At 35.3% G+C, this 21,320-nt stretch overlaps 2 protein-coding genes across 3 annotated transcripts; both read right to left on the minus strand.

The window, feature by feature from the left end:
* Positions 1-632: 632 nt before the first annotated feature.
* On the minus strand, positions 633-15,363 carry si:ch211-161h7.4 (nucleolar protein dao-5). Of its 2 annotated transcripts, none has more exons than XM_038293752.1 (15): positions 14,873-15,363; positions 13,029-13,072; positions 12,378-12,436; positions 11,575-11,723; positions 11,203-11,414; positions 11,010-11,090; positions 8,773-8,943; positions 7,925-8,643; positions 6,052-6,531; positions 5,084-5,657; positions 4,929-4,996; positions 3,054-3,194; positions 2,751-2,914; positions 2,571-2,661; positions 633-1,328 (listed from the first exon to the last, which is right to left on the minus strand). In XM_038293752.1, exons 1-15 carry the CDS (start codon positions 14,903-14,905, stop codon positions 1,246-1,248), a joined length of 3,069 nt encoding a protein of 1,022 aa, XP_038149680.1. In that variant the 5' UTR covers positions 14,906-15,363; the 3' UTR covers positions 633-1,245. The 2 variants fall into 2 exon arrangements, with proteins under 2 accessions (XP_038149680.1, XP_038149679.1); XM_038293751.1 differs by having other exon boundaries at positions 11,575-11,726; positions 14,873-15,362.
* Positions 15,364-17,015: 1,652 nt separating this feature from the next.
* LOC119788949 lies at positions 17,016-21,152 on the minus strand. The gene is made up of 8 exons (XM_038293643.1): positions 21,025-21,152; positions 20,680-20,788; positions 20,409-20,553; positions 20,206-20,319; positions 19,908-20,052; positions 18,010-18,158; positions 17,791-17,930; positions 17,016-17,713 (listed from the first exon to the last, which is right to left on the minus strand). The coding sequence occupies exons 2-8, from the start codon at positions 20,777-20,779 to the stop codon at positions 17,562-17,564; spliced, it is 945 nt and encodes a 314-aa protein (XP_038149571.1). The 5' UTR covers positions 20,780-20,788; positions 21,025-21,152; the 3' UTR covers positions 17,016-17,561.
* Positions 21,153-21,320: the final 168 nt, after the last annotated feature.

Genomic DNA, 21,320 nt, shown 5'->3' on the forward strand with positions numbered 1-21,320 from the left:
CCCGTTAGTTTTAGAATACATTTAAAAACTTTTAGGATTTGATGGCCCTTCTTATGCATCTGAGCTACTTGGATTTTTTTTCTCACAGTATTTGCAGGCAGAGGATAACAACATGGTATTAGTTTTATTAAAGAACAGCAATACCTTTTACATTTAGCTGCTTAAGTATCTCTGCTCTGAACAGTTATGAACGCATACCAAGCTTATCTCATCTGGTTTATAAATCTTATTAGTTAGAGCTTTAAATGTTTCAGACATGTGTTTAACAATTGCTCCTTTAGCTTCTACATATTTTCCCTTTAGCAGTGGTATGTTTACTGATGTGTACACTAGTTGTTTTTTTTTTGCAGTGGTCAAATATTCTAATATTGTTCTTAACTGACCAGATCGTCCTTCTTCATATTCGCTGCATCACTTAGCTTTCATATTTGGACTGTCTTTAAGGTCAGATGATCACCATTTATTAGCCGTCAGGATGAAATATAACACTAATTTCTTTAACCCTGTTCATTCTGAATATCTTTGGTTTCCTCATTAGGGTCTGAAGGGGACATATAGTTAAATTGAGCATTCATCGTAAACTCATTTCATCCTGGCAACCACTGCAATTATGAAAAACACAGAAAACATGAGTTTGCAAAAATCATTTCCCTTTTATTTATACACTGAAGAGGAGTAAAACTCAGGTGGATTGTTAGTTTTTCTGCTTAAAAAAAGGACCTTTATAAAATATGACTAAATGGTATTTTTTGTTTGCAATGAAATCCCCTTTCTGTTTCAACAATTTGCAAAGTATAGATTTTTTTTTTCAACTGCAACACATTCACAGCCTTTTCTCTTCTTTTGTCGTTTTTGTACAGTTTATTTTCTTAAATTAAAGGTTTGCTAAAGCAAGGCAAAATAAACAACCAGCAGTTTGCACTTATGCACTTCCTAGTATATATAAAATGCATAATAAAAACATATACTAAAAATACAAAATGGTTTTATAAACATTTGAGAGCTGACATTGTACCTTATGTTCAATTTAGGAAGACAGAAATCCAAAATAAATGCTACTTTACTTAGAAATGTTTTATGTTGTTTTTTTTGGTTCTGCTGAAGCAGAATCCAAGTTAGAAAGAAATTTCTATACAAAAAATACAAAACATTTACATTTACAGCCTATATTTTCAATCAGTCAGATTATCAGACCTTTGACAATTGAGTAGACATTTAATCATTGAATATACATTACATAAATCATCAGTCTAAAGTTTCTGCTAACATCCTCGTAAAGTACAGAACAGCTGGCTGCAAGTTGTCATTCTGGATGCTGTAGGCCCGTCCTGTGAAAACAGGTAAATAAGATTTAGACAAAAATGATAGCTTTATGAGATTAGGAACTGAACATATATGCTGAAACAGGCCCCATATATAGGGTCCTAAAGACATCCCTGATGCTTCCTGTCTCTCCTCACATTGTGGATTAACCAATCTATTTTCAAGTATCACATGACAACCGTCACCTAGACGATTTTACTGCCTTTGGTTATTAACAGGGACACGACGGTTACTGCTGCTGCTGCATAACATCCACACTCACCACATCAGCAGGGTTGCTAGATGTCACTGACTCCCGTTCATAAACTGCCTGGATATATGAAATCTCGCCCAATTTGAACCAAAGTTTATTGATCTCTTAGGCCATAAATCTAAACAAATTTTTTTTTTACTGAGAGACAGCCATCCTAAACTGCCAGATTGGGAAACATCCCAACCTGGAAACAATGCATGTAAGACAGGAAACGTTCGTCTTTAGATGCAAAACCCCATCATGCATCGCAAAATATTTTTGCAAAATATTCAAACATAAATTCACCAAATATGGGAGGAACATCGTAGTTTGGATTAAATACAGCATTTTAGTTTTATTATAATTTAGTTTGTTGCAAGGATTTTACAGTTTGAAGAAATAGAAAATTGTCACAAAGATGTGCATGACAAGGAAGGGCTAAATATACTGCATGCATCATTTAGGTAGATAAGTTTGTATGACTTTTTGAGCTCCTTGAGTTACTGTCACAGGTGGGCCAGTATGATTTAAAGAGGGCCGGCCTTCGCATGCTGAAATTAGGACCGGGCAAATGCCTGGTATCACAGATTACTGTTCGAGCTAAAATAGGCTCAAATGTTAACCTCTAATCTGGTTATTATCTATGGTTGAGAAAAATGAAGGATTTCACTGAAGAAAAGAAACAATATGAATTTTGTTTGACAAATTCAGCTGCCAAATTCCCAGGACGACTTTAAGATGCTGAGATTTCACCCTTTAATCATCTGTGCCTAATCTTATACATCTATTCTTCTTTTTAACCATATAAATAAACAGTAAACAAATGAGTCCCCTTTCTACCATTTTTTTTCTTCAGTTTAAATTGTTAATTAATATTTTCCAATAACTCTGTATTGATAAAATAAACTATAATTACTTGTGTTTAAAATAGGCAGTCTATCCCAATGATGTGCCATTACTATTTGAATTGATCATATGGTAAAAAAAGGGGGGTCTTTATTTGTGTTATTCTTACCAGACTCCACCATAAAAGCTTGTCCGGCTTTGTAATGAGAGACACAGCTGTCAACTGTAACACTCACGGAGCTCGTCAATAAGTTGAATATCTTGGGATGATAAAGAGAGGAAAAAACAAAATGACGAAATAAAGCGACTAGTCTCATAACAGGTGGGAAAGAGTAAAAAATTTACTGACTGTTGTAGCACTGTGATCCACCCAGAGTGGTTTCTTCATGTAGGAGCCCATGATCAGCTTTCCAGAGCAGACGGCGCTGCTGTTGATGTCCACCTGGATACCCAGGGCTTGGTCCCGGTAGAAGTACCACTGAAACATGTCAGGAGAGATGGTAGCACTTCCTGCTGCAGATTTAAAATGAATGAAAAATTACTCGGTGGGTGGCATACTTATAATTTCAAAAGTATTGTATATAACAGGAACACAAAAACCATTTAAATCCTAAATAACACAAAGCGATGCATCATAAAGACACAAGTTTACCATCAGCTTCTGTGGACCAGATTCTCTGGAACAATTCAAGGAGTTTTTTCTGATCCGTTGAATGTAAAGTCAGCGGTTTGAGGGGAGGGGCACAAAAATCAGCCATAGACAGCGCAGATCTGACTATGGATGATGGAAGATCTGGAAAACAGATACAATAACGTAGATATAAGGAAAAAAATAATCTGGAGGAAACAAATGGCAAAAAACAAGTCTGAAAATGCCCTTTTCCATAAGAGGTAAATGGAACGATGTAAGCTGTATACCTTTGTCCAAGTTCGCAACACACCCTGAATTTTTTATCCTCCACAGGGGTTTTAAATATTGCAGCATGGCCGCACCTCCAGCCTGACAAGTGAAACAGCCAAATGTGGTAAAGTCGTTTTAACTAATTCATCAGAAAACCATTGCTCTCCACTGAGCCGGAAGAGAATCCCTGCAGTTCAGTTAAAACCTGAGATGTGGATCCAAAGGGGTATAATGACTGAATGAAATCATTCACACTTCTACATCTTTTCACCTGATGGTTTCTCTCTAAATCTCTCCTAATATGACTAAAATCCTCACATTTTTGGCACAGGTTACCAACTCCACCAGGTGAAGGATCAGTCTTTTATGCAGTTCAATGTATTTATGCTTTATAAATTAGTTCTCACTCCAAGGACCCGTCAAAGATTTTAATGTTCACAGAAAATGGGTTCTACAGGAAGTTCATTTGGTGTCATTTCCATCAACTGGTGTTACATTCAGAATCACATTTCTTGGCACCTCAGCAAAAGGTGTAGAATAATTCTTGAAATAAACATATCTTTTATTAAAAATACATAATTCTGTATAATCCTATCTTTAGTTGTGTAGAGCCTTGTGTCTTCTGTGAAACTCACTCAGGAGGTTTTCTAAGGCATTCAGATCTAGAATATCTATGAAAGGTTTTCAGCCCTTTAAATTCATTCTATGTTGAATTTTTTGGTTGTTGACGACCCAAATAAAATTTAAAAAAACACCAGATTTTTTTTAAATATGCAGGCACCTTAAGTCCATGATGCTGTGCACGCTTACAGGCCTCTTAGGGTGTTTAAGGAAAAAAGAGTCTCACAACATCATTGATTCTGCACTTAACAATGAGAAAGATGTGTTTTTTTTCCATCAGTAGTTCTTTATTTAACGCTGTTAATTGCAGAGCTTAGAGAACTGAATTTATCCAACTGTAATGGTTGGAGAGTAAAGGACTTTATCCTGCATTACTCATGCAACTGGTTGGATGGTGGATGCCATCTAATGGTTGTTCTGGGACCTCAAAGTACTAATATCTGCTGCTCTTCTCTGTTTTCTGGGGGGAAAAACATTTCATGTAAAGTTTCTTAATACTCTGCTAAACATAACATAGGTTTAAAAAATTATATTATTTTAATAAAGCTAGATTAAGGGTGTTAGTAAATTTTGCACTACAGTTTTTTCTAAATAAAAACACAAAATATTGGACCTTTTTTCAGACTTAAATATCAATATTGGATTATTCTTTTCATTTATAAAATACTATAACATAAGAATAAATAATTTCGAATATTTGGCACGCTTTTAAAAGAAGTACTAAGAATCAAAAAGCTAAATTATGTTTTATGTTTGTAGCCAAACCAAATAAAAACTCTCTTTCCATGGCTCTTATATAGCTTTGGATTTTGTGTTTTGGTCAACAAGTATCTCAGGAACCGCAGCTGGTGATGCAATGTTGTCAGGTTTAAATGTGAGAGCCAAAGTGTTTTAGAACCATTAAAACTGTCATCGTTTTATGCCATTTATCCACACAATGTTGATACTCTACACTAGAGAACAGAAACATGGAGAGAAAAAAAAACTGATGTGACTGAAACATACTCATGTCATCATCGTCATATTTTTCCAGCTGGATCATGGAGGAAGGACCACTTCTCAGGACTCTTGACCTGTTAAAGGAAAAAACAAAACAAACAAAGAGTCAACCTGATGGGTTTATGGCAGTAAAGATGGATGTGATTTCTGCTCTTCCTTACGTGAGCTCAGTCTGACACAGTCTCTCCTGTGGGATCAACTGGGAACATTCATCAGCGTCCGCTCCGCTGGGTACGCCTGCATGCAGCCCGCTGCACATTGCAGGGCTGGTGTCAGTGTTCTCCTCTGTGGACTGGGACGTGACGTTACGCATCTTAAACTGATGTGCGTCTCTGTTGGTGGCCACAGCGAGGGTCTCTGTGGCTGAAGTGAAAATGTCTGCAAGAGAGCGTTTGACAGTCTTTGGAGCAGAGCGTGGCTTCTCTGGAGCTCTCCGTTTTGTCTTTGATGCAGAATTGTCCTGTCTGGGAACAGCCGGTCTGGTCGGTGCCCTTATAGGCCGTTTTTCCTTCCCTTTCTGTTGTTTTGGCTCCTTTAGGGGAGACTGTGGGGCTAAGACTTCCAAATCATTAGCCTCTGAGTGAACCGCCCACCAGTCGACTGGGGGTTTCCTCCTCCGCTTTCTTGATTCGGTGTCCCCCAGCTGCTTCTCTGACTGAGACTGACTGGCTGTAGATGTGGCTGATTTCTGAATATTGGGGTTGTGATGATAAACCTTTGGAAATGGTTCACCTCCTGCAACAGAAGCACATTTAAAGGTTTGTGGAAATTTGGACAAATGCTTCTATATGGGGATTCTAAACAAATCTAACAGGAATCAGGAAAACTAAGGTGCTTAAATTTGAAAAAACAAAAGCTTTGATTTTCTGTAGTTATTTATTTCTATCAATAAGTTCTACAAATGATGAAACAATGCAAATTTGGCTTCTGTGGGGATTATGTAAACTTTAAATATTCCGTAAAAGTTCAAAAAAACTAAAGAATAAAAATAAATAAATAAAAAAAATAAAAATCCACTGGACTTGGTTTCCAAGATTTGAAGACGTTTGGCTACCTCTCCAGGAAGCTTTCTCAATTAAATAAGCTTTAAATAAGCCTTCAAATGACTCTTCAGCCGTTGTGATTTTACCTGAGTTGAGGCTTTGGTCTCTCTTGGAATAGGAAAAGGGTCTTGGATCCTGATCCAGATCCTGATCAGGGATCAGCGGCTCCTCAAGCTTATCCTCAGCTGGACTGTTTTTTTCAGTTTGTTTTCTCTTCTCTTTTCGCCCTTTAGTCTGTCTTCCTTTATTCTTTTTAGCTTTGTTGGTATGATCACTGAACACATTTTTGGGCTCTATCGGTTTTCTTCTTGAGTAAATGTTGTCTTTGTTCTTTAAGGTGGAAGGACCCGCTATGCTGGACTCTTCTGTTCTTTGTTTGGACATTTTGAAGTTTAAATTGTCTGCTGCTTTGTCTGAGCTCTGAGGAGTGCTTATCCACCATTCACCAGGCATCTTTTTCTTTCTTTTCCTTAAAATTGGAAAATCTTCTGATGAACTGCTTTTATATCCAGTTGACTTTTCGTCTTGCTTGGCCTCTTCATCCTCTTTTGATTTTGTGCCTTTGTCTGTAGGGTAGAAAGAAAGATCAATAAAATGTCAGCAACTACTTATATACTATTTGACCTTTAAGACAAAACGAGTATGGAATCATGATTAGTACAGCACAGCATAATTCCAGTCTGTGTGTGGCCTATATCAATCAGGTATGAACAAAATATAATTGCTTTTATATAAATTCCCAACTAATTTCAGAAACCAAATCATTTTTAAATAAAACACAAAATTAAATAACAACCCACTCAAAGGAATAATTATGTAAAAACAGTGGAAAATAATAAAGGTCAGAGGAAAAAAGACCACCTTTGTTATTCAAAAAAAAGAAAATAAGGATGGCCTAATAATCTTTTTCTATGAATTTTATACATCTTTCATTTCAGTTTAGATACAATCTACTCATAATTGCTATTCTGCTCTTCTATCATGCACCGCTTAATCAGAAAAAGAATGTGAACACATGAATCAATTAGCAAAATAATCATTAGCTGTTGCAAACTAAAATTATTTCAATAATAAGCCAAAAAAGTAGCTTCGGTGAATGCGTCAACATCAAATAACACTAAATAAACGCCAAAGATAAAACACCTTTCCACTTCAACTAAAAGAAGCCAATATTAAATGTTAAAATTTAGTGTAAATTTCATGAAAATTGTATTGTTTATACTGTAGAGGAAGGCATAGCAGCCTATCCCTCATTGGAGCAGATAATTAATCCATCAAGGGGAAAAAAACTAACTCAGAATGCTCATCATCATGCCAGCCTTTTACTCTTGATTTTAGAATTTAAACACTTAAACACTTTTTTTTTCAGCTTTCTTATTGTGATTCCATTGTCATAAGTACAGAGCAATGAAATTAACTCTCTGCATTTACCTATCCCATTTGGGGAGCAGTGGGCTGCCAATGTGCGGCGCCCGGGGAGCAGTGTGGGGTTAAGGCTCTTTGCTCAGCAACCCACAGTGTCAGTCTGTGGGAGTGGGCGTAAACTCAGAACCTCTGGATTCCAAGCACAATGCCCTAACCACTAGACCGCCACTCCCCGAGATAAATTTTCAACTAGCAAAAATCCCGCCTCAGATAAACCTTATAGGCTACGATACTGCCAATGATCAAAATAATACAGATAAAAAAATATTTAAAAGGAAGAGCCGTGAATCTATTACCTTTATAGACTCATAATCAAAACAGTTTAAATTATTTCTGTGGCCTATCAGTGTTAAGAAAAAGGAACAACTCATCCCAACTGTCAATTGGTAATAACAAATGAAGTCTAATTAAATTGATAAATAATGCAAAAACTCTTACAACATATTTTTTAGTGGTTCATTAAAAATAAACTTGCTTAGTTTTATATTTTAGAGTTTATAAACCTACATTTGTGGGTTGAAATGATGACCTTACCTGTAAAGCCCCTCAGGTCATCAGTAGCTGCTGCCTCCTGAACGCTGTGCTCCTGGCCTTTTTCTCTAGAAAAATCATCCTGCTGTGGTTCCTTCACAGCTGCCGGCTGTTTTTTCTTCTCTTTTAAAGAGTTTGTTCCACCCTTTGGAGTATTTTCCTTCTTATCTTTTAAATTCTTCTTCTTGGTAGACTTGTGTTCTTTCGTTCCAGTTTTCTTCTCGGCCGGTGCTTCTTTGTCTGGTTGCACGATTGTTTTATCTTTGGGCCGATCTTCTGTCTTATCGCTCTGTGCTGATGAAACTCTCTTCATTTGTTTTTTACTCTTTGGTTTTTCCTGCTCCATCGGGTCGCCTGCAGGTAGTTCCTGGTGACTGAGTAAATCCCCTTTGTGATCGGCAGAAATGACCACCTCAGGGTTTTTCTCTTTGCCTTTCTTTTTCTTTTTCCTCTGATCAACAGCCTGACTGTCCGGTTTGCTGATGGCTATTTCTGCCTCTTTTTGTTTTTCTGGAACCTCCACAGGACAATCTTTTGTCTCTTTGTCTGTTGAGCTCTCTTTATTAGAGCTAGGGCTCTTACTCAGCTTCTTTCTCGCAGTCGAGACATTTTTCTTTGGAAAAGAAAACTTAAGCGGTGCATCATCTTCCAGAATTAAAAAGTCATCGTCAGGCTCCAAAGGAGGAAGAGGAGGAGGCGCTTTGACTGGAGGTTTCCGGGCCCTTAAAAAGCACACAAGGGTGTTGTTCAAACAAATATGAAAAAGGCAACAACAAAGTAATCCTGATGCTATGTTTATAAGAAAGATCTAGTTAAACAGATTATTATAGCGTGCTTTTAGCCATGCTTACTGTGAGAGTTCAGATTTTCTTGCCAGAAGCTTGTTCATGAAACCTGCCATGTCGTTTCTCACACTAGGAAAGATATGTGCAGGTGGCTGGCTGGAGACACATTTGGACTGTTTTGTAGGAGAAACAACTTTAGGCTCTTCTACGACAGATTTCTTGATGTTTTCACCCTTGCTGTTAAAGACAAAAAACACATATTGAATAAGTTTGAACTCATAATGTGAGCAGATCAAACCTGATCAAGTCTACTTATAGGTTAATTGCTATAAGCCCAGGATTTATTGGCATGGCACAAACACCATTCAGTTCTCTATTTACTTCAATGTTTTAAACAAGAATATAAGAATCATATCCTTATTATTGCCACTACTTTTACATTATTTGTCCACTAGATGGCACCAGAGAGCGGCTCATGAGGTGAATAATTGGCTGAAAAGCCTCAGCAGTTCAAGAGGCTGAATCTTCACCAGTGCAATGCTTAAAAGTGTGTTTCATTCCATAACGGGTTTCTTCTGACTGCGTATAACGTTAAAAAAAATTATTTACTGGAAACGAGATACATCCAATTTGGAAGACTTGAAGAAAAACTTGAAAAAACCTGCTCAAAAATCTTTGCTGTGAAAACTAAAAGTGGGGTCAGCATTTAATTAAAATGGAACCGATGACTTTAGTTTACAGCAAATAATAAAGCATTCTTATAGAATTATATACCTTAATTTCCATTTTATTAATCATATTGTTTTTTCAAATATCCAACAGCGGTGAAAAATTATGTCATGAAGGAGGAGCTAAGAATTTTAAAACGATGTATTTACGTAATGCACATAACACCAGAAATCCATTAATGACAGGCAAACTGAAGTATTTTTCCCCCAATTGCCTAAATCTTATTGATGTAATTGTTGGAAAGTCAAAGAGCCGAGACAATTGGCTGAAACTAGATCAGGTTAAAACGATTTAACAGTTACCAATAAAACGTCCATCTGAATGTGACCAAAAAGACCTTTAAAAGTATAGAAGACGATCTTTTATTTCCGTTTGGATCATCTAAATAAGTGGTCCTCCTAATTGTCAATCATTCTGGTGATACGTTAATGTAAGGCCGTCCTACGTGCTCATCCCGAGTAAGCTATATTTTTCTGCGCATGCGCACGTTCAGGCATCTATCTGTGGTGAACTACGGTATCAGACAGTCATTGAAGCTCATCTTTCTCACCGCGGGTACTTTGAAAATGGTCAAGGGTTGTAAGAGAAAAAGTGTCTATGAAGTGTATGAGAAGAAAATAAAGGCCTCAGAAGAGGCAGATATATCCCAGAATGCTTTGTCAGAGAGCACACCATGCAAAGCATTATGGGATTTGCTGTCACAGTAGCCAGTCGTCTCCGTAGGCTGTCACTACCTGACAGTGGCAACTAATAAAGGTGTTGCAGGCACCATACAGTGGACCAACGGGGAAGTAATCATCTGTTCGAATGGTAAGTTGACTGAGTCCACTATATAGTCCACGCTCTATATAGTGATCGAGGGATTTAGGGGTTAGGGCGGACGTTCGGATGCCGTAAGCTTGTATGATCTATGAGAACAGCAACTTTTTTTTTGTTTTAAGTGGAAAGGGCGGGTCTATTAAAAAAATTTGAGAAAGTCCTCCACAATAACTTTAAAGCAACACTGTGTAACTTCTAGCCACTAAGACAGGTAACTTTCAGGTTAAGATCTGTTGAGCTGCACCGTCTTAATATTAAACAGTGTTTTTGAATCTGATAACAGACCACTTCGAAGCAGCAGATTAAAAAGTCATGTGGACTCATCCTTTTGAAGACGAGTCCACAATGAATCAGAATAACTTTTTTAATCCATTGCTGGAAAATCTGCTCTTGCAGTGAACCCATTTACTAAAGAGAGAAAAATAAGATTGTAAGCACAATACAGCAAAATAAAATATTATAAAACAGAATAAAATGAGCCCTCTGGATTAATCCTACATCAGAGAACCATAAATATGTCTGATCAGATAAATTATATATAAGATTTGTTGCCTAAAATCTAAGTTTTGTTTGGGTGCTCTCAGGTCACATGACTTATTCAGTGACAGATCCAACCTTCTCAAGTTACATATGTGGGGTTCTGATATGAATCATTTGCTGTTTGAAGGCCACAAAAACAATTTAATACATCTCAAATCAAACCAGTACTTATAAAAAAAAAAAAAAAAAAAAAAAAAAAAAAAAAAAAAACTTACCTTGGAATATTAAGCTTGGCTTTGTGACTGAACACCTTGGTCAATGTAATCCGGCTTGGAGGAGAGTCCAGTTCATCAATCCTACACAGAAAAAGGATGTTAAAAAGATATGAAAGAAAAAAAACACTCAAAAGAAATAAATGCCTCAGTTGTCTTTCTGGCAAGCAGGACTAAATAAAATAAATGCTTTTACTCTTCGGTGGATTGTCCATTGCACTGAGGTTTGTGAGTGGCTACGGCGTCTGGGTGAGATTCTTCATCCTCATTGATAAAGAAAATCGGTGTCACAGTAAGATCCTCATTCTCGTCCTGCTTCTCTCTGGTCCTTTTGATCATATTTTGTATTATGGGACTGGAAGTCTTCATTGGCTCATGTATGTCGAATGGGACAAGTTCACTGGGATCCTAAACATATATAAAACAAATAATCAAATGGTGTCAGAGTCAATTAACATTCATAAAGCAAGGGCTGAGCCCATAAACATGACTGAGATTATACTGAAAAAGGGTCAGAAATAGTCAACAAATTATTCTCTGTAGCTCCTGACAAAATCGCCATACTGACTTGACCATGCAAGGAGATATGGGGTTCTGAAGGTTTTGCAGCTGGGAGGTCTTTACGTGAAGCCGGAGAAATGGACTCCTCACTGTGAAGAGTTTCAGAAACAGAACTCTGCAGCAACACTAATTGTAGGTTTGGCTCAGGTGCACACACTTCTGAAGAAAGAAAAACAGATGAACGTTTTTTAATGGGTTGGAAAAAAAAAGACACAATAAAGATAAGAGCATTAAAAACAAAGATAAAAAAACAGCACACATAAAACATCATACAGCCTGAAACGGGTTCATTATAATCATACAAGTTTAAATCAGGGAACACCCCCCATGTTTGAGGTATTACTTGTTTGATGTGCAAATAATCTAGAAATCTAAAGTTAACAATAGCAAAAAATATGCAAACAACACTTGGATTTAGTCTAGATACCATTCAAAACTAGTATTGAATTTAAATGTAGATTTTGAGTATCAATACTTTTTGACTACCAAAGAAGTGGGAGGGGTGGGTCCTTAATGCCTGTCAGTACCCTACAGAAGTGACTGCCTGCTTGTAGAAATGCTCTACATTTATCATTTATCATTAAAGGAAAAAGGCCAGACACACACAGGTGTGTTGTAACACACCTGTGTGGGAAAAGGAATTTCAGGACCCAGCCATCCATGATGGGAGGTTAAGTAGATTTAAATCCTTCTCAAGATATTATTACAATCTTTTTTATATTCAATAAAGTATAGAAAAAAACAATGTTCTGTTATAATAACAAAAGAAAGTATTCCCCCCCAGCAGACCCCACTTTAAATACCACTGACCATCATCAAACTTGCTGACATCCTCATATGTGAAAGTCTCTCCGACTCCATTAGGCAAACTGAAACATAAAGTGCAGGAGAAAAATCCTATTTCAAATTATATATATAAAAAAAAAAAAACATATTGCTAGACAAAAATACATGAAATACACGTCACCAATAAATCCACTGGATTCAAGATTGGATTATTATAATTGAATAATACACCTAAATTCACTGTATCTTGTTAAAGCAGAAAATAAAAATTTTTAAACTAACAATGTCACAATATAAAAACTGGAAAAACAATTAATTATGCGTTTATTACCAATTACTGAAAAATGTGGAGAGAGTATTTTGGGGCATTTATTGTGGAATTAGTCCCAGATTATACCTTGAATATGACAACTTAATACCCAGCTTAACATTTAGAGGCAAACATCACATCGCTTTTCCTCACATTTGGAGTAATTTCATTCAAAAGAGTTCCCCAAAGAAATCCAGCCGCCAAAATCGCATTAATAACATAATTATGCCTAACCTGAAATGTTACGAGGAATTATTAGCATATGATATAAATGTTGTTCATCTACATGAGATTCTATTGCATTCTACTATAAAAAGAAATAGGAGAAAACAGATGCATAGTCTTCTATATGAACAGAAGCATACCTTTGCTTTCCTGTAAAGTATTCCAGTTTCTTCTTGGTAATCCTCTGTGAACAGAGAAAATCAATCTGCTTATATTTACAAAGAAACAAATAGCAGAACCAGGGTCATTCCATAAAGAACCCTAATAATTAATCCAATCTGTTAATACTCTTTAACATTGGATGAGATATTACATTTAAGTAATTAATTAAGTATTAATGTACCTTTCAATCTTTTGAGATGTAGTTAAATAATAAACACAAAACATTCGTTGAAACTAAATCAAATAGACGGCGAAAAGGCGGTGGATATTTTGGACGAAGACAGAAATTATATACCTCTAGGATTTTTTTTCTTTTTGTTTCACTAACAAAACTCTGAGAAGTTAAATTCGGTGACCTTTTTTTCCCCATACCTTTGAACAAGCTTGGCTACAACCAGCTGTCTTTAAAGGTCATAAATCACCTATTTATAAAGCTTAGCATAAACACAGCTGTACAGTGGAGACGAAAACAAACCATAAGAAATTCTGTTTACACTTTATTACAATTCATGTACAATAAGAACAGAACAAGCATGGAGATACGAGCTTAGATTAAAAAAAGATTAACGTTTTTGAGCCTACATGGGACACACAATACACACTTTGTTGGCAGTAGGGCAAAATGATTTTGTCAAAAAAGGAAAATTTCTATTTGCTCGACCAAAATTGCCACTCTAGTTTGATCTTCCTCTGCACTAACCATTAGCACGTAGATATGCGTTTTCTAAAAATGCACAGATATTGTAAATTACTGAGCTCTACAGCAGCATAATTCTGTGGGACAGTTTTTTTTTCAGAAGGGGAATGGGAGCTAGGGATGCACTCATACCAATACTGGTGTCAAGTACTCCTGAAAAACAACTCAAACTGATACCTCTTCTATATTTGACAAAGATCACAGTATCAAAACAATTATGTTTAATTAATTGATCGATTCAGTCCGGCGCTTTATAAAATAAGATCAAAACTTTTCACAAAGCTTTTATAGGCACTTGTATTGGTACTCTGTATCAGAAGCAGTAACAATACAAGAAGACCTGCTGATTACAATAATACCCTTTTTGTGCCAACTTCATTGCACAGTTACCATAAAATAAACGTTTTTGAACATTTAAGTCCCCCAAATGTTATGCTTTGTGGCATTCTGCACTTTAAAAGACTCACTTTTTGAACACCACAATGTATTAAATACAAATACTGTTAACGTATACTATTTAATTTTTCATTAATATTTTTTCCCTATTCAGCTACACAACCATCCTCTTTAAACCCCTCAAATTGCACCATAAATGAGAGAATACCCGATTATTATGTAGACCTTAGTAATTTATTGATCTGCCACATAATGTCCTCCTTTTTGGTGCAGCACCAATGGCCCTCAATAAGGCATATTAACTTACATTTAGAAGGACACTTGTAGACTAACACTATTGGTTCATACATTTTAATAGAGCTAAGATGTGTAATTTAATACATTTATAGGCTCTGAGCTACTTCAATAAGATATAAATTGATGTGTCGATACTTCGTAATGGTTTCATCCCATAACATAAATCTTTAATCAAATATAACGGATCAAGTGTAAATGAAACATATAAAGATGTTTGACAAGAAGTGTTAATTTTAAAACGGGTTGGATCACATTAATGCCATTTCACTCCAAATTTTCTTGTACAAAACATAAACAAAAAAGAATTCCCCCGCCCATCGTTTAGCACTACAAGCAAACAGAGCAGGGCTAAAAAAAATCAGATACAGGTTAGCCTGTAGCTCTTCAATATATGATGGGTGATAAAGAGACAACGAGAGCAAGAAAACCAACCTTAGTAACCCCAGTCCGGTACGGTTGCTCCATTTTTGTCTGCCAGGTATCAGTGTTTAAAACCGCAACGACGATTCCCTCATCTGTCGATGCTGAAGTTAACAGCTAACGGTAGCTTTCCTGTCTTTTCCAACTATTGGCTTATTTACTCGACCTTTTGAATATGTTAATGTCCACCCCGTTCTGGAACTACTGAAGGAACACTCTACTGTGTAAATATAAGTCAGTGGATGAGCTATTTTCATCAAACTTAAAATCATTCTTACAGAAACAATGGCGCCGTTGACTATTTATAAATAGCCCGCGAAGTCTAAAACCTCTCCCCTGTGCCTGGTCTTACAGGTAGCCATGATTTTAAAGTTATTTACTTCAAATCCAGTTTTTTCTTTTAAAATTATACTTTAGTAGGTTTAGAGTTAACGTAGGCCTACTAGATAGCTATCAAAACGAATTTTTACATTTGTAATATAGCCTGAAAGACAAAGTTTAGGGCTTCAATAACAGGGCTGTGACAGTGGGGTTCTTCTTCTACACGTCACTTGTGTTGCCTACTGCCCCCTGTAGGTTATTTAGAGGCACCGTAAGTAATGTCATTTTTGTGTTGGAGGGGTTGTTTTCCTTGAGTTATTTTAATTTTTTCCTAAATAAAGGCGTCTTACTGCCCGGTGATCTGTGTTTTTTTCAAGTCATAACTGAGTTATTTAAAAAAAATCTGGGTAAAAAACTTTTCTTGACACAAAATTTTTCATGTGTGCCTAAAAAACATTAAGTTTGTATAGAAGTGAATATTATGTTGTATACAGTGTCTGTTTCCAAAATGTGTTCCTCTTGTTTAAATACCCAGAAAATTGTTAATTTTATAACAAATTACACATTACATAACACATGACATTTTATTTATGCATTTTATTTTCTATAATAACCCAACCTGTGGCTATCAATAGACTGTGTTTTTATACTCTTAAATTGTTTGTGTGCATGCATCTGTGTAAATGCATGCATGCAAATATGGCATGCATGTATGTGTGTCTGTATGCTCATGCATACACATGAATAATGTCTTTCTGTAGATAGTGTTTTTCTTGGTCACTTGCATTGGGACTGCAGATGTAAATTAGCACTAGTGCTACAATCTGCCATATTTACGTTGTAGATGTTCATTAGTATGCACTGTCCCTAATAAATAAATAAATGAAATGAAAATGATGATGACATTGAACATTCAAAGATAACATTAATTAAACATTTAACGGAAAATGTACTTACTGTTAACTATGAACAAAAACTCAAATTCAAATATCAAAAATGCTACTGTATATATTAAATTTGTACCGGAAAAAAATTGGTAATTTCACACATAACATTTTATTTATTTATAATTTATTTTTAATATTTAAAAATTTGTCTAAGTGTATTTGAGTTTAACATGTTTTTAGATTAAGAGAGAAATTTCTAAGGGTTTTTCTGAAGAAAAAAAAAACATGTACATACTTTTTGTTTTGGTTTTATCTTATTTGAATCACTAGTGTGAATATATCATGTATACGTACAAGACAAGGTTTTGACAAGGAAAAGGTTTTGGATAAATAAAAACAAACAAACAGAAAAAAGACCTATTTTTAAATGATCCAAACAATAAGTATTTGATTGCTTTGTAAATCTAATTAATATATTTATGAATATGATTAGGGAGTTCTGGCTGCTTTATACAGAGAGGTATAGATAGAAATACAGACAGAGAGGCAGGCAGTGTCTTTAAATCAGTTAAACTGCGCAGCCTTTCATTCCAGTTGCTTTATCATCCATTAAAAAATGTTTAATTTTTCACACAGAATGAAAACATTCTTTGAAATGAGAATTTTATTAACCGAGAACACCATGAAAAACAGTTATTTTTCAGAGTCTTGCATGTGTTTCTTTGGCCTGCTAGTTTAGGATAATCTGATTCAAAGACATGACATGACGATTTATTTAAAATTTACTGTTAGTTTAAAATGACTTTTAATTTTTAAAGTCAAAATACATGTCCCTGTTAAAGTCCTGTTATTATTACATATCTGATATTTAAAAAAAAAAATGCCTCTGAAACAACCATTTTGCCTTAGATAGTATCTGAGGATTCTATGTAAGATTATGACACAGCTTGATAAATTTGATTTATTTATGTTTACATAAGCCATTAAAGCACTTTGAATATTAAATTTAAAGCACCATAAAAAAACATTTACGTCGTAGTCATGTTTAGATAATTATTTTCACACTAAGAAAATTATCATAATTAAGTAATTCAAACAAAACAATTAAAATAACAAGCAATGCGATAAAATCGGTAAAATAAAAAAGCTGCTTTTGTAATATAAGTAATAATTTAACAAAAAAAGCATCAGAGAAGATATATATATCAAATATAAAACTGCTTAAAATATAATGATTAAGTACAATCCATTCTCTGCCTAAAGTAAAGTGACTATAATGTAGTCACAGTATTTCTATCCAAGTCTTATATAGATTCAAGGCAAGAACCGTAAGATATTCATAGTTCAGGCAGTCGAAGCTGAGAAGAATAGCAGAAAAATATACTGGAGCGAATGTTAATGTGGCAGAATTTACATAGAAATAGCCTATCTAATTTAAATAGAAAAAAAAATACAGAAATGTATTCCTGCAATAGGATATGACATAAAAAGGCTTAGCGAAATATTTTTTTCTGCCTCTCAGTAATTTCTGGTACATCCAAGGCTTCAGGACTGGCATTTTTATAGAGTGGCTGTTTGGTGTTTCTCCAAACCACCAAAACAATCCGGATGGCGAGCAGCACACAGGAAACAGCCAGCAGGACAGCTACAAGAACACAATATATTAGACAGATCTTTGTTTTATATCCTCATGCTTAGATATGTGGCATTCCCCTTGCTTACCAATAAAGATGCCATTGCGGCTGGGTGAGGAGGCGTCATAATTCTTGGTCAGGTTTCCAGACAAAGCCCAGATCACAACAACGTAGGGAATAAAAACGTACCGCATGTGCTTGTCCAGGACAAAGTTTTCTACAACAAACCTGTAAAAAAATATTGATTATTTTTGCAAATCTTATTACATTCTTTCTAAAGAAAAATTGAAAAAGAAATCAGGCTCACCATGAAAGCAGAACCACAGTTAGAAGAGAGTAGGAGATGGTGGCTGAGTCTGCCGAGGACATGTTGGCTTCATATTTTAGCACTATAGTCAGGTTGAGGAGCGTTGCAATGGTTGTCCATGATGTGTAGATCATCACACCATTCAGAACCTGCAGATTCAGATTAAATTACATCAAAACAAACTTTTTCCTGTTGTTTTTGTTATTAAATTCTGTAAAATATAATCAGATTATGTCAGAGCCGATTTGCAGATCTTCCAGCAACAATTAATCAACACAGCTCAGCAAAAATATACGTAATGTTTAAATATCTGTGCTTTACATCACAGATATTACAGTGTTCATTAGACAATACATAAATGTGCAAAAATAGCCACATCTTTGCAGTTACTCTTACTTAAGTAACATTTCTGGTTACAGAACAAGAGTAACTTTAGCTATTTGAGATCAGATCAACATATAGTAAACAGTATAGATACTGGCACTGGAATTTCTTCATCCTATCCTAACATATGCACTAAATTTTTGTACATTTGGTTTTAAAAGTTTATGTTGAAAAAAAAATTCCTGAATTGGTTATTTTGTAAGCATGCCATCTTTTTCCACTTATTTTTATTAAATGTTTTACTTTAAAGTATCACAATTTGCTCATAACTGTCTATATGATCAAATATTTTAAAACCTTTAATCAGATGTTACTGTATGAGTCGACAGTTACTCAGTCCTTCAGTAGCCATTTTACCAAGTACCATCTTTACTTTTGCTTTGAGAAAGTTGTTGGAGGGCTACTTACATAAGCTGAATAAAAAGACGGGTTCTTATCACTGTTTGACATTAAGTTACAAAAAATCTTTTGGGGATTTTGGGCTCATTTGTGGTTAAATAAATTAACGAAAATTGATGCTTGCCAGGATGTTTTTTGAAGACTTTTATGTTAGTCTTTTAGTTTTTTTCATAAACTAAGATGTTATATGACTTGAAAGTATTTCTTGAAGCCCAGCTATGATATGATCTGTTACATTCATGCTGATTTTTGTAACGTTTCTGTCTTGGTCATTTATATAAAATGCTGTGGTCATTTTTTTGCACATATCTGGTGTTGATGCTATTTTCACATATCCAGTACTTTAAAAATGTCCACAGCTATATAATGATTATCTATTCTTCAGATGCACAGTACCGGTATGTATATTGTAAAAACACTGCACAGGGCAGTATTTTGTTTATTTTCTTATCTCTCTCGCTTGTTCTATTATTATTTTTTATACTTTTAATGTCCACATTTGTGTAATAAATTTTGGTGTAATCTTTTTTGCAGCTGTAACACCACAATTTCCCCATTTTTCTTTTCTATATTAAAGTGTTAGATTTCTTTTGATTCTCCTTTCTGATTATTTTTTTGCTGTTCATAATATTTTGGTCTTACATTCTCTAGTTATTTCCTAATATTAATAATAGATGTATAGAGTTCTTTCCTTTTAAACCATTGATACAATTCTCCTTTGGTTTCTTATTTTTCTACATACCATGCTTCCATTTTCTCATCCTCTTTAGCTCCTTGCTATGTGCTTCTGTCCCGCAATGTAAGTTTTTTTCTGGTTTATTAAAAAGAAACTAAACAAAAGCACAACGAGAATGTTGAAAATCTTTCCTTATGAGGTGGTTCTATACAATCCAGGGGTAAATGTTTTGGAGTAAAATATCTATATCAACCCTAGAAGCAAAGCCATTACTGAAGCTGGTAAAAAGGGGAACAAAATGCTCTTTATTTTTTGGTATTACTGTGTGATTATTGAATATTTGTAAACCTGATATTGGTGATTATTCATGCTAAAGTTGGGTCATTAAGCACTGGTTTAGTTTGCATTCTGTGGCTGGCTCTGCATTACAACAACTTACCAACACCCGCAGGAGCCACAGATCTTTTTCAATTGTACTTTTTAGCCAGGGTCCATAAATGTGAAGTCTGTGGCAGATGAAGCCAACCATGCTGTAATTTGTACAGATGATCAGGATGAGGAAAATAAGAGCAGGAATCATCAGTCTATGAAAAGAGAAAACAGATTAAAATGTTTTTGCTTTTTTGTGATTTTCAAAAAAACTTGCTTTAAAAGGCATCTATATTTGGCTACAAGTTTGGTTTGCATTTTTAGAAAAGCAACCTAAAGCGTTCAGAGTATGGAGGGAAGGCTTTTACCCTCTGTCCCAAACAAGAAGCCAGGAGATATTAAATCCTTGATTGAGACACCAGCTGATGAAGAAACCATACGGCAACCCTGCAGGGCCGGCGTAGACGTATCCATAACCATTACTGCAGGACAAAACAAGCAGGACACAATTTAATCCTTCATTTTGTCTTCATCGCAGAGCCATTGTTTGGACATAGAATGTCTGAACTACCTTCTAAAAATACCAGAAACAATGTAGAGCATCATTGCTGCCAGCCAGATGTAGATGAGACCCCAGATGGAGAAGGTCCACCCTGAAGGAGTGAGCTCTGTGTCATATACAGCCGACACATTGGCTGTAGTGGTTGTATAAGGACCTACAAAAGAAGAATGTAAATATGTATTCAAACTCAAGGGAAACTCATGTTTATAATCCTGCATGAATAATCGAAGTCTTCCAGCACACTTAGCTTAAAAAAGAAATAAAATATGATTCAACTCACCCACTGCAAACACAGACAGCACATTGAACACAAGGCTTATTGCAAAGACGGCAAACGATATGACAACGGCAGCAAGGCGTCTGTAGTTGTGCTCTGCCATTGTGGTATCCTGCAGTTATACCATTGACATACAGAGAAAAATACACATTTAAGGTATGAGAATACCAAATGGAAAATGTAATAATTAAATACTTCCTTTTGAACACACATTTGTGACATTAAACACATGGATTCACGTGTTTCTATATCATCTCGCATTTTACGCTAGTCAATAAAACCCCGGCAGCGTGAGAAGATAAAGGGTCCACACATGTATAGTATGCAGGAAGATGAACTTTTACATACCTTATTTGCTCCTTCTGATCTCCACTAAGTCGCTGGTGTAAAGAGAAAAAGGTAAATGCAGAGTACAGGGCAGATTAGCCTGTTTATATAGAAGGTTCATAGTTAGGTAAGGAGAACTTTTATGACCCACCATGAGAGGTCACGTGTGGCTCTTATCTTGTATGCACATACTGCTTGCTACAGAATATCTAGTTAATTTCAGACGACATGTATACATTTATATTACATTCCTTTTATTATTAGAATTATGACTCAAATAAAATATAGTCAAAGCTATATTTTTAATTTTCCTATAA

The sequence above is a fragment of the Cyprinodon tularosa genome, unplaced genomic scaffold (assembly GCF_016077235.1).
Source record: "Cyprinodon tularosa strain WSP-4 unplaced genomic scaffold, ASM1607723v1 ctg33, whole genome shotgun sequence".
Lineage (NCBI taxonomy): Eukaryota > Metazoa > Chordata > Actinopteri > Cyprinodontiformes > Cyprinodontidae > Cyprinodon > Cyprinodon tularosa.

Excerpts from the sequence above, each read along its gene's own strand:
- si:ch211-161h7.4 (XM_038293751.1), bottom strand. The coding sequence starts at position 14,905 with ATGGAGCAACCGTACCGGACTGGGGTTACTAAG. Across the intron at positions 11,415-11,574 it reads ATATCTCCTTGCATGGTCAA|GATCCCAGTGAACTTGTCCC; the intron begins GTCAGTATGGCG and ends ATATATGTTTAG. Across the intron at positions 1,329-2,570 it reads AGCTTTTATGGTGGAGTCTG|GACGGGCCTACAGCATCCAG; the intron begins GTAAGAATAACA and ends CTGTTTTCACAG.
- LOC119788949 (XM_038293643.1), bottom strand. The coding sequence starts at position 20,779 with ATGGCAGAGCACAACTACAGACGCCTTGCTGCCGTTGTCATATCGTTT. Across the intron at positions 20,320-20,408 it reads GTTTCTGGTATTTTTAGAAG|TAATGGTTATGGATACGTCT; the intron begins GTAGTTCAGACA and ends TTTGTCCTGCAG. Across the intron at positions 17,714-17,790 it reads CCGCAATGGCATCTTTATTG|CTGTCCTGCTGGCTGTTTCC; the intron begins GTAAGCAAGGGG and ends GTGTTCTTGTAG.